This window comes from Dendrobium catenatum, unplaced genomic scaffold (assembly GCF_001605985.2).
Source record: "Dendrobium catenatum unplaced genomic scaffold, ASM160598v2 fragScaff_scaffold_1297, whole genome shotgun sequence".
NCBI classification, from domain to species: Eukaryota; Viridiplantae; Streptophyta; class Magnoliopsida; order Asparagales; family Orchidaceae; genus Dendrobium; species Dendrobium catenatum.
The window spans coordinates 555,504-568,318 of record NW_021319759.1 but is presented as its reverse complement, the minus strand read 5'-3'; the positions used below and the strand labels follow the sequence as shown (position 1 = coordinate 568,318).

Below are 12,815 nucleotides of genomic sequence, written 5' to 3'. Positions count from 1 at the left end.
GGAAGAGGTGGAAGAAACCCCTCCTCGACCACCGCCTGACTTTCAGCGAGCAACCTACCGACATTGGATTTCTACCCGAATGCCATTTAACGTCGGAGTTCCACCCATCCGACGACCGACGTCAGACTTCTTCACGACATCGGACCTCCGCTCGTCGTCAGATTTCTACCCTACGTCAAACTTTTTCCCGTCGACGGATTTTCACCGGACTTCTATCTGATGCCAGACTTATGTCCATCCACTGACTTCTACACAACGTCGGACTTGCACCCATCATCGGATTCTTGTTAGACACCGGACTTTCAACCATCATCGAAATTTCGTCAAACTTCTACTCGTCGCCATATTTATGTCTGTCACTGAATATTCGTCGGACTTCTATCCGACACAGGACTTATATCCACCGCTGGACTTCTATCTGGCGTTGTCCTTCCGACCTTCTTCATCAAACAATGATCTTTATGACATCCATCACACTCCAACTACAATTTTACCAACTTATGTCGCCCACCGACTATAGTCCTTCCGACCTTGATCCGTTGCCCGTCGACTACGGTCCTTTCGACTTACGTCGCCCACCTACTACAGTCTTTCCGACCTCCGTTGCCCGCCGACTATTGTCCTTTCTACTTACGTCACCCACCGACTACAGTCCTTCCGACCTCCGTCGTCGCTCGCCTACTATTGTCATTTCTACTTACGTCGCCCACCGACTACGATTCTTTCGATCAAACAAACACATCAATAGTGATTCTTTGAATTCCCACCATGTAATATATTCTATATGATGTACATCAAGCTAAGACCTTCCCCCAAGGAAGGACCTCATTTGTAATCAACTATAAATATTAGTGGATTCATTCAAACTGAGTGAGGCCCCGTGGTTTTTCCCCCTCTTCAGGGGTTTTACACGTAAAAATCTTAGTGTCTTTACTAATGATGCACCCTCTCTCTTTATTTGTGTGCATGCTGGATCTTCGTACAAAGGTAAGACGTTAAACTTTATATTTCTCTATGGCCGCGAAAACGTCAGGAAGCTTTGTCTTACTTCAGAAGAGAACAACACTACGTCAGGTTCTTATGGGATTTATTAGATTATTCTAAAAAGGCTTTCATTACAGGTTTTTTGTTGACCAAATAACTATAACTAGCTATAGATATTGTCAAGGTTTGTTAGGAGCTTAGCTTTTGTCTTTTTATTGTAATTTACGCATAAGCTAATATTATGAATAATAAATAATTATCGAAAATTCATGTCACATTTCTTTAACACAGAGAATATATTAATATTTAATTACGTTATAATTAAAAATAATATTTGGCAGTTTAAGTTTTATTGTTTTTTATTAAAAAAAAAATTATTAAAAACAACTGTAATGCTTCGACTTTTAATGAGTTATAACTAATGCAAATCAACATCTCTCCAACTATCGAAAGACTAAGCCTAATATTGAGCGAGAGAGAGAGACAAAGAGGGAGGGAGGGAGGTCGCAGTAGAAGCTTCTTCTATATTTATATTTTATCTTAATTTACATATCTAATTTTCTACCTGAAAAAATGAACTAATAATTCTATGTATTTACTCATATCATAATTAACTCATTTATAATTTAATGAAATAAAACATAAAGCTTAAATTTTTGTTTTTTGTTTTAATTTATGAGTTATTATTGTAAATAAAAGTTAGTTATTAATTTTATAAATAAATAAGATTTACATATTACATTAACAGTTTCCTAATCATAATACTTTTTTTTAAAGATCCTCATAAACTCTTTTTCAGACCATTAGTTAATGAGCACGTAAAGCAATATTATTTATTGCAGATTAAAAAAATGTGAAAATATACATACATATTTAATAAAAAATAATTATAATTAGATATAACTGTAACCCTTAATTCAGCGCTCCACTTGTGTTCCATTTATTGTAGTCCGTTAGAAGCTGGTCAGATGAACTGCAAGCTGCTAACGCTGACAGAAGGACCGGGGAAAAACAGATATGGCTGAAAGTCTACATAAATACTGAAAGGTTGCTATCGAAACAGATAGAAGGAAAATTACGTACCTTTTTTCCTCTGTTTTAACTTAAAGTTGAGATAATTAATAAGTTGAAGTTGGCTCGTTCAATTCTTACAGCATTGAGATATATATGTGCTAACCACTTTGACAGATTCAAATTATGACGTAGTTGTGAGGATGAATATATGGCTTTATTCTTTTGTAAGAGTAAGGATAATTTTGACATTGTCCATGTTTTTTCTCTTCAAGTCAAGCTCAATTTTTTATGCATGTCATGAAGAGAGAGAGAGAGAGAGAGAGAGAGAGAGAGAGAGAGAGAGAGAGAGATCTTTTGTTTTACATGTTGAGTTTTGGTCTATGAGTCTATTGAGTCATCACTTTAAGATTAACTGGCCTTGGAGACATCATGAATAGTCATGTTCACTTGGTGTACTATGGTGTATTTTTTTGAGGCTTCGCTTCTATTAGTGATTTACCAGGAGAAGTCTTATTCTCGGTGACTCCTAGAAGCTCTCTTTTTGATGTTAATTTGATCACTCAATTTAGTCTGGCTCCTTACAGAAAGAGCGAGTCCCAGTTAAATGTTCCTCTATCTCTTGTTCTCATGCTACTCTAACTAGATCATCAAGTTTTTGCTCACCCATCGAGTTTATGTTGGCATTTTTTCATTTGACTTAGATTAAGCCGAATCGAGTTAAACCGAGCCGACCGAGGCCGTTTTAAATCAAACTGAGTTGAAATTGAGTAATTTTGATTGGAATAATGTCATTTTGATTAAATTAGGTTTTCTTAATGTTAAATTTGATTGAATTTAATTTTAATTAATTTTTTTTTGTTGACTTCAGATGGCTTGATTCGATTTTAGTCAAATTAGATAGCTGAGTCAATGCTACATCATTAGGTATCCACCTAAGGGAAATCCTATGGGGGCGACGTCTATACTAGGTTACAAAAATCACTACAGGAAAATCACGTGTTATCGGCGGACAAAATTCATCGAAAAATGCCCAAAATCCATCGGAAATTAGTATTTCCGGCGGATTTTTAGTCAACGGTAAAACGAGCGTCGGAAAAGTTATATAGGCGCAAAATACTCCGCCGGAAACATTTCCGGTGGAATTATATATTCCGCTGCTAAAATTTCCGGCGAACTATTTTACGCCGGAAATAAAAACAAAACTATAGAAACACTGTAAAATTAAAATTGATCATTAATATTAATAATATCTAATTTAAATACTTTTATTTGATAATAAGTTATTAAAGTATTTAACTTAATTTAACGAAATAATTAGTTATAAATATTTATTACAGTCATTTTTCAGAAAAAAAATAATTTTGGACGGAAATTCCATCGAAAATAAATTCGTCGGAAAATGAATAAAAAAATCCGCCGAAAAAGAATGAAAATTTTTGAGAATAACATAAAAATATTTTTTGCACTGCTTCCTAATTTGTTATATGAGTATACATTGTCTTATAGGCTTACAAATAGAAATTCAATTTACAGTAGAAGATCATCTTCTTCTACGACCCCTCCCACGAAAGCGGCAACGGGAAACAGCCGAGCAAATAGGCCTATCTTGAACCAAAGTAAACTTGTGACCAGGATCAGAACCACCGTAGAGGTCCGGAGACCCCAAGCCGCAATCCGAAAAATCGGATTCAGATTCAAACTCAGAAGACCCATGTAGCCCATCCACATGATTCCTAATATCAAATCCCGAATGATCACCCTATCGATTTGCAAAAGTCTGTGTATCAACCAAATTTACAGGGACATCAACAAAATTATTAGAGCAGGCCGCATTTACATTTAATTTTTCCACCCGCTCACTCTCAACATTGGTTTCCACATTCACAGCCGGTAGCACATAAATCTCGACATCAGGCGTCGAATTCACAAAAACATTATTCACAGCCACAACATTACTAACATTAACACCAGAAGAAATTAAATCGGGATCCACAAACACCCCAGCATCAATATCAGTTAAAACGCCACCACCCAACGGATCAGGGGTCCCCAAAACCTCAGGAGAATTAACCGAAAGTTCAACAGAGGGTAAGGCATGAACCTCCACAACATTAATATCAATATCTCAGTTCAAAACCCCTTGAGCAGAAATAACTTCACCAGTACCCGCAATATTATCACATAAAGGGACAGGGATAACAATCGGGACAGAAGAAATAACAGGGTTACCAGAATTCAGTAAGGGATTAGACACAGAGGTCACCTGCTGAGGAACCGAAACCACAGCCGGACGTAAATTAGCAAAAAGCTTAGAACATTCCGATTTCTTATGACCCACAGCCTTACAGTGTTGACAAAAATTGGGCACTCCCTCAAAAACAATTTTCTGCACATACCCCATCTTCTCCGGACCCAACCAAACAGAATCAGGATAGGCTTTAGAAATATCAATTTCAACAAGAACACGAGCTACTGAGGGACGGGAGCCAAAGGCCGTGGCATTGCCAGTTTGAATCGGGCGACCAAAAATAGAATCCAGCCCAAAGAGAATTAGAGAAGAGAAAAGGTGAGGACGCAAATCCGGAAAGGAAAGCCAAACATGGACGATCGACGACTCCTCCGAAAGGTCCAGAAGAGGCGACCACTTAATAACTTTCATGAAACAGCCATAAACAAAGTATGAACGATGAGCAAAAACCCTACCGCCATAATCCATATCATTAGAAAGCTTGATCAAAACATTTGCCTGATCCAACAGAGTAACAGAAAAATCATCGGACAACTTAAGATTAAAAAAAAAAAACTTCGGATAGAATCCAACACCGGCCGTTTAAGGGGGAATTTCCCCACCAAAGCAAACTCAAACGGTTTAGCAAGATGTAAAAATTCATCTTCCGAAAATCACAACGCAGACATACCTCGAATCGAAGAGATACGAAAATCCGGAAAACCCTTCGAATTATCGGAACCAGACAAAACATCTTTGAAGGATTTCAAATGCTTACCCTCCAAGAAACCAGGATCTAACATTTTTTTTGCCATGAAAAAATCACCGCCGGAGAGAAGGCGGAGGCCGGACGAAGGCGGCTAGGGCAAAAGCCCTAGCAAAAGGGCGAAAATTCTAGCAGACGAAAAGGCATCGCGTAAGCAATACTTATATATATATAAATATATATAAAAGGGAAAGTGTTTAGGATTTTCTCCATGTACTTGCAATACGATGAATCGATGAGAAAACAAAATTTTACTACAAAAAATTTAAGCAGATGTCTCCTAAAAAGAATAGTTTCAGTACATGAGTTCAACAACAAAAAATTAGTACAACTTTTACTTTTTAATATAGCTGCAGGTTGTGGTCAGCATATATAATTGCCTCTTCGTACCATTCTCTTTTTTTCTACTTAACTCAGATGACATTATTTTGATTTTTCACTCTGATAATAAGGCATTAGTAATTCTTGTTAATGTTCGCCTTAAGCTTTCTTTGTTATAAAATGTGAATAAAATTGAACGGAGTATTATGCAATTCAAGTTCTTTTATTTACCATTTTATTGAATTTAATATTATTTGAGTTCAAATTTGTTGATTTTAATGTCAAGTTGAATTCTCAGTTTGACTATAAGCTTGCTGAAATTGGTGTTTAGATGGTCTCCGATTTAATTTTTGAAGTTTTCAACTTGATTTTGCCTCGAGATTCGTGCTTGATCAAAACATATTTTTGGTGACGTATCACTAATAATTTAAATACTGATAAGTCTATTATTAATTCAAATTTTAATTAAGATTAACTTAGCATCCGTTTAAAATAATTTTTTATTGATTTATTTTTTTAGACAACAATTGTAATTTTATTTAGCTACAATTTTCATATTGTCAAATAGATTACATAATTATAGTGAAAGCACGCCGCTACATCCAAATAACAAAATTATTAATGTAGAAATATTAAAGGATACGTAATTTTACAATCTCCCCAACATTCAAAATGAATGCAGCAGTGGCCATCGGCTTCGTCTTCGCTTGCAACAGAGTCACCCGCGATGAAGAGAATATTTTGATCAACTTAGTGATCACATCAATTGCTCCAATTTTGTCACATTTTGTGCTTGAAATCAAGAGTTTTGTAGATATGGGATTCATCACAATAGACTATTCTCTTAAATAATTATTTATATTATTTTGCTTTCATCAAAATTTTAAATTACATGTATAAAGTGAAATTGAAGGTCAGTAAGTCTCTCTAGACTCTTTTAATTCTCTAATATTTGTGTCATGCATCAAAATTACATGCGAACAAATAATTTTTGTGTGATTCCAATAAGTTAATCTGGACCGCAGAAAGCAAACAAAAGTCCTTCCTTTTTTTTGTTTTATTTATAGTCCTTAATTATCTAGCCTTAATTAGTCCCTTCATTAACACAAGTAAGAATCTCCTTGCGGCAATTTCCGAGGGATTCTTTCTCATAAACTTTTAAATTTTACGTATGAAAATTCTCTTATGATTAATCTATATGACTTTAAACAACTATAGAAGCAATAACTTTAAAAAAGGAAAAAAAAGGATAATACGTCAAAAAATTTAGCTGGACAGCATAATTAAGTAGGACTTTGACTTTGTTTGGGACGGCTTTTTTACTAGTTAAAACAGTTTTTTAGTAGAAATTTTTTTATTTTTTACTAAAAAACTGTCTTAAGAAGCATTAAAACTGCCATAAATAAAACATTATTGCTAATACTATATTGAATTTCTACCAAGTTTAATTTAGTCCCCAGCAAATCAACAAGCAGATCCTTTCAAAGCATGTTTAAAACCATAATCACACAGTAATTAAAAATAATTACTGCATTAAGTAATGCACAACTCTTCAAATGGTCACATCTAGCTGCAATTAATTAAAAAGCTAATTATAGAAAAAGATTGAAAGAAAAAAAAATATTTCAAAAAAAATTATTTAAGCATGTTCCTATGAGTATTAATAAGCAAATGGTCAAAATTTTGTAATTCACGTGCGTGGTGAGTTCAGCATCTAGAATTGCTTAATTATGGGTGAGCTTGAAATCTAATGGGAATTAGTTCTTCTTGAACCAACCTCCAAGCGGAGTCAACCGATCTCATCTCAATTTATGATCGACCAACAATCGCTGCTTAATATAGTATAAAGCATAATTTTAAGATGCGATCGGCACGTGCCCCCCCTAAAAAGATTTTTTTTTTTTTAAATAAAAGCTGTAGGTATAAACTATAATTATTTAGTCATGATTTTTAATGCATGTAACTATTGCGTCCAGGAGTATTCGTGGCAGTAGAGAAATATAAAGTTTATCGTCTTAGCGTTGTACGAAAATCTAGCACGCAATCAAATAAGAGAGAGGGTCTAGCATTTATGAGACACCAAGATTTTTACGTGGAAAATCCCTGAAAAGAGGGAAAAACCACGGGTCCTAGACCAGTTTGAATGAATCCACTAGTATTGCAGTCGATTACAAATGAGGCCCTTCTTTGAGAGAAGGCCTTAGCTTGATATACATTTTATAGAGTACATCACATGATATGAATACAATGAATGGACAGCTGATATTGAATCCTTTGATCATACACCATTCGTCAGCCATTTGAAGGTCTTAATGATGTCAGAATCAGGCGATCTTGGGCTCGTTAGATTCGTCTCGTCGAGCCGTTCGATTTGACTATAAACTTGTCAAAATCGAAGACCGTTTGATAACTCAAATTGTGGTTCAAACCTTCCAACAGCGCTTTTAGGTCCTTGATTTGGACTCATTTGGGCTCGGATTGAGTCAAATTTGGTGTCGTTGGGTTCGTATTTCCGAGACGCTCAGTTTGACTATAAGTTTTCTGAAATCGAAGTTCAAGTGCTCCAGGATTTAATTTTTGAAGTTTCCAACTAACTTTTTGCCTCGAGATTCGTACCCGATCAAGATAATTTTTGCATGACGTATCATAACCTAATACCTATTTATAAAAAAATAGTTACATAATTTATTGATCTATTATTTTGTCAAAATTGATTTTAAACATATTGTATTTATTTTGAGATATGTGTACGTAATATACATTTTAATTGATTTTTTTATGTATTACACTCATTTTAAAGCAAATTTTAATGTATAAGATCAATTTACATAAGAAACTTAGCATTATTTTTATAAAAAATAAGACCTAATAATTCTATGTTTTAACATGCAAGAAATTTTACTGAAAGTGACAATAAGTCAATTTAAACAAAATTTAATTTTCACAATAACTTTCTTTTAAAAAATTTTACTCTAACTATCCTATCACAAGCCCAAACAGAGATCGCTCCCAAATGGCTTTTTTTTCCTCTCTCGCCATGTTATTGGCATTCATAATTTTGATCTTACAGCTCCTCTTGGCTCCAATAATGAAACAACAAACATAATTATTTTAATGTATTGTAACATTCCAGATGAGATGGCAAGCCGCCGGAAAATTGACCATCAGAAAAACTGCTAGAAAATTGACCGTTGGAAAATTACGCCGTTAATGGGTGATTTTCATGTAAGGTTTAATTTAGGCCCCCCTGAATAAAATTTCTAGCACCGTCACTGGGCTACTCATAGCTGGTCAAGCTAACCACGTCATATATACAGATTCATACCTTCTTTTTCCATTATTTTAGGGTTTAGGCCTCAGGTTTTTTGCCATTTGTATGAAGCTCCCTCTCTGTTCCCTCTCAATATATCCCCAATTGAGCTTTTAATTGTTTGTGTCCCATATTACAAATTTTCCAGTACTGACAAATGGTTTGCAATGTGTAACAGTCTCCTCTCTCTCTCTCTCTCTCTCTCTCTCTCTCTCTCTCTCTCTCTAGCTATCTATCTTTCTCATTCTTTCTTTTATTAAACCGCACTATTTTTTTTAATTAATTTACCTTAGACGTTAAGAATTCAAGCATAATTAACGCACTACTTGGCAGTTTCATGAGTCAGAGGACTCTATTTATACCTCTCACTCTCAAAAGGTTCTTCATCTCATTCGTAACCAGATCTCGTTCTCTTCCTCATCCTTCAGGTTCTCTATTGTTTTTCTCTCTTTCTAAGGTTTAGGGTTTGAGGTCTGCAAGCTGAGTGGGGCGGTGAAAAAAGAGTTATCAGTCATTGTTTGCTGCTGCCGTATCATCAAGATTAGCAACTTCGCTATCTTGAGTGGTGGCTTTAAGGGCATGCGAATCTTGATGATGCTGCAACGGCAATAAATGACTTTCCTTAATTGATCTTTATCTACTTATATCTTATTTTATCACTGCTGATTGTTCTTCATATGATTTCAAGAAACGTACGGTAAGCCTCTGAATATGCTTTCTTTCTTAAAAAAAATTCTATCATGGTATGCTTATGCATTTTCCTTCATAATTTTATGTTATTCATGATATTCAAGGCGCAAGTCGTGCAAAATGATATGTATTTTTTTTAAGAATAATAATCTATTAATTTCATATATTTTATTTATTATAAGATGGGTATAAAAGCAAAATAAATTACAAATTTACATAAGGAAAAAAAGATTCTGATATTTTAAAATAAAAAACATACTGCTTGAGCGAGGGCTTTTGGTTCTTAATTTATTGACATTTATGATTTATTTATGATGTGCATTATGAGTGTCACAACTCACAAGTTTATTTTTGATAACGTATATGGCCTAAGTATCATTTATTTTTCTCAATTCCTCACTATATTAATTGGTGCTTAGCTCATAAACTATGCGTATTTTTAGTATTTATCTACTCTTCTTCTGAACAATAGTCTAACGTGCGCAATTCAATATTGCAAGATGAAATCTTTCAGTAAGTCATTAGCTTGAGCTTTTTTTTCTCTTTTGTCATCAGCGTTGGCTTACATATTGAAGAGAGATTTCTTCGTCTTCTTCTTCTTTTTCTTCTTCTTCTCTCTCTGTCTCTCTCCCCTCTCTATAGTTCTCTCAATACATACAAAATAATGCATGATGGACACAAATTGATGGCATCATGAACAGGGTTCATGTAGTTCGGACCATAATGGCTGAAACTTGAAACCAAGTTGAATAGAAATTTGGGAATAAGAGGCCAGACATATGAAGCCTAAATTTGAATAGAAATTTTATTAGAAAATTGCTTTAAGAAACAATAAAAAGCCGTCCCAAACGAAGCCTAAGACTTCGTTTGAGTTGACTTTCTTATTACTTCTTAAAGCAGGTTTTTAATAAAAAGAATTAATTATTGTATTAAAAAATTGCTTTAAGAAGAAACAGTAAAAAAGTCATTCCAAATGAAGCCTAAATAAAATACTATAACTTCAAATTATTTATGCCATTGAGAATGGTAATTGTTGCGGGCTAGAATATACATATGCTGCGATAGAGTTGTAATTTTACATCTTAGCGTTGCACAGATATCCAACTCACACATAGAAAACATAATATTTTTTACGTGGAAAATCCCGAAAAGGGGAAAAATCATAGGGCCTAGCTCAATTGAAAAGATTTCACTAGAATTTGAGTTGAGTACAGTGGACTGACTCATCCTTGAGGGCGATCAGATTACAAATGTGAACTGTATGGTTGAAGTCTAGTGTTAAATCTAGCGTCAATTGGAAGTTGGGGCGTCGGCTAGTAGTCCGATAGTGACTGAGTAGAACTTTGACGACAGTTGACGGTCTGACGGAGTTTAGGGCCTCAAGTAGTGGTATGACGGAGTTCATGCCCTTAGGTGGTGGTCCGGCGAAGGTGAGGGCCTCAGGTGGTGTTCTGACGAAGGCGAGGACCTCAAGCTATAGTCCGGTGAGGGTGAGGGCCTCAGGTTGTGGTCCGGCGAAGGAGATGGCTTCAAATGGAGGTCCGATGAGAGTGAGGGCCTCAAGTGGTGGTTCGACGAAGGAGAGAGCCTCAAGTAGTGGTCCGGCGAAGTCGATGGCCTCAAGTGGTGGTCCGGTGAAGGCGATGGCCTCAAGTGGTAGTCCAGCGAAGGCGAGGGCCTCAGGTGGTGGTCTGGCGAAGCTTAGGCGGTGATCGAGGAGGAGCTTCTTCCTTCTCTTCCTTCTCTTCTGTTCTTCTATTCTTCTCTTTTTACTTTGATCCCTTTTCAAGAGAAATGAGGGGTCTGTTTATAGATTTTTGGAGTGGCATGGCTCATAAATATGTGAGAGATCAATGGTAACTGAGGAGTGGTTGAATGGACGGCTGATGTTGAATCCCTTGATCATGAACCATTTGATGGACATTTGATTGTCTTAGTGATGTCGGATTTTGGTGATATTGGGCTCGTTGGATTCTTCTTGTTGAGCCGCTTGATTCGACTATAAGCACGTTATGTTTGGAAACCATTTGGTAATCTAAATTGTGGTTCAAAGCCTCCAATAGTGCTTCTTTGATTCGAACCCATTTGGGCTTGGATTGGGTTGGATTTGGTGTCGTTGGGTTCATATTCCCGAGACGCTCAATTCGACTATAAGTTTGCTGAAATCGGAGTTCGGATGATCCCAATTTTAATTTTGGAAGTTTCCAACTTGATTTTGCATCGAGATTCGTGCCCGATCAAGATAATTTTTGAAGACGTATCAGTAATCATTTTTTGCTCTTTTAGTGATCCTCATTTGTGAAATTTGTATTTCCTATTTTGGACTAATTTAGTGAGATATATGTCGTAATGTGACATTATGAAATTGAACAAATATAATTAATAATGTTAGAAAAAGGTTCTCTTGTATAATATATATATAGGAGTTTGATCCAAGATTTAAACTCCTTTTTGGACTTTTCCTTATTATATTTAATCATTTATACTTATCCTGAAGTGTAAGTATGACATATGCTTTCAGTATGTAAGATGATCGAAGTCAGTTATTAGCACATTGAAAGTGATTTTTATTCTTATTCTTAGAATGATCTTAGTATAATGCTCATATTTCCATTATGTTGGGCACTATATTATGTGTCAGAATATTCACAGTAATAAAGAGATACAATATTTGTTATTATATATAAAAGAGAAGAATAAAATATTTGTAAGTGGCACTGAAGTTTTTATGTGGAAAATTCATAGAAGTGAAATTAAGAGGCTTGATCCTATTAAAATAATTTTACTAATATTTATCAATCATCATAAATGATGCCTTCCTCAATAGAAGAAATTGATTAAATCACTACAGGAAAATCACTTATTACATGCGGAATTTTCCGGCGGCTTTCCGGCGATCAATTTTCCGGCGGATTTCCGGCGGCTTTTTGACGGCTTATTTTCCGCAAAATTTTCCGGCGGCTTTTTGACGGCTTATTTCCCGCAAAATGTTCCGGCGGCTTTCCGACGGCTTTTCAAGGTTTCCGGCGGAATTTTAAAATTTTGTATTAGTTAAATTTTTTATTTTTAAAAAATGACTAAAAATAATATTATTTTTTTCCTTAATTTAAGTATAAGGATTTAAATTTAAAATTATTATTTACATTGTTATTTAATTTTTTTAATTAATTTAGTTTGTTTATTTAATTAATAACACATTTAATTTATTAATCATTTTATAGTATATTTTAATTAATAATTTAATAACATATTTTAATTAATTGTTAATTAACTAGTTTATTTTAATTATCAATTAAAAAAAATTCTCAAATGAATAATGTTTTAATCATAATATTCAGCAGATTGTAATATAAATAAAATAATACTTGACTATATACATTTTGCAGGATCGGCGCAGTGGTCAGGCGTGGGCGCGGGGAAGGGGAGGTCTAGGGTTCGATTCTCAGGGGCGACAGGCGGAGCTGGCTAGTTGGCGCACTCGGGCTAGGTCAGGCGCACGCGAG

At 35.0% G+C, this 12,815-nt stretch overlaps 1 protein-coding gene across 1 annotated transcript in view; it reads left to right on the top strand.

Moving 5' to 3' along the window:
* The first annotated feature begins 10,703 nt into the window (after nucleotides 1–10,703).
* The window catches only part of LOC110108906, a 6,061-nt gene continuing 3,949 nt past the window's right edge, over nucleotides 10,704–12,815 (top strand). Inside the window, exon 1 of the mRNA XM_020839762.2 lies at nucleotides 10,704–10,851. Within this exon, the coding sequence (XP_020695421.1) occupies nucleotides 10,704–10,851 (148 nt within the window). The remainder of the gene's footprint in view (nucleotides 10,852–12,815) is intronic.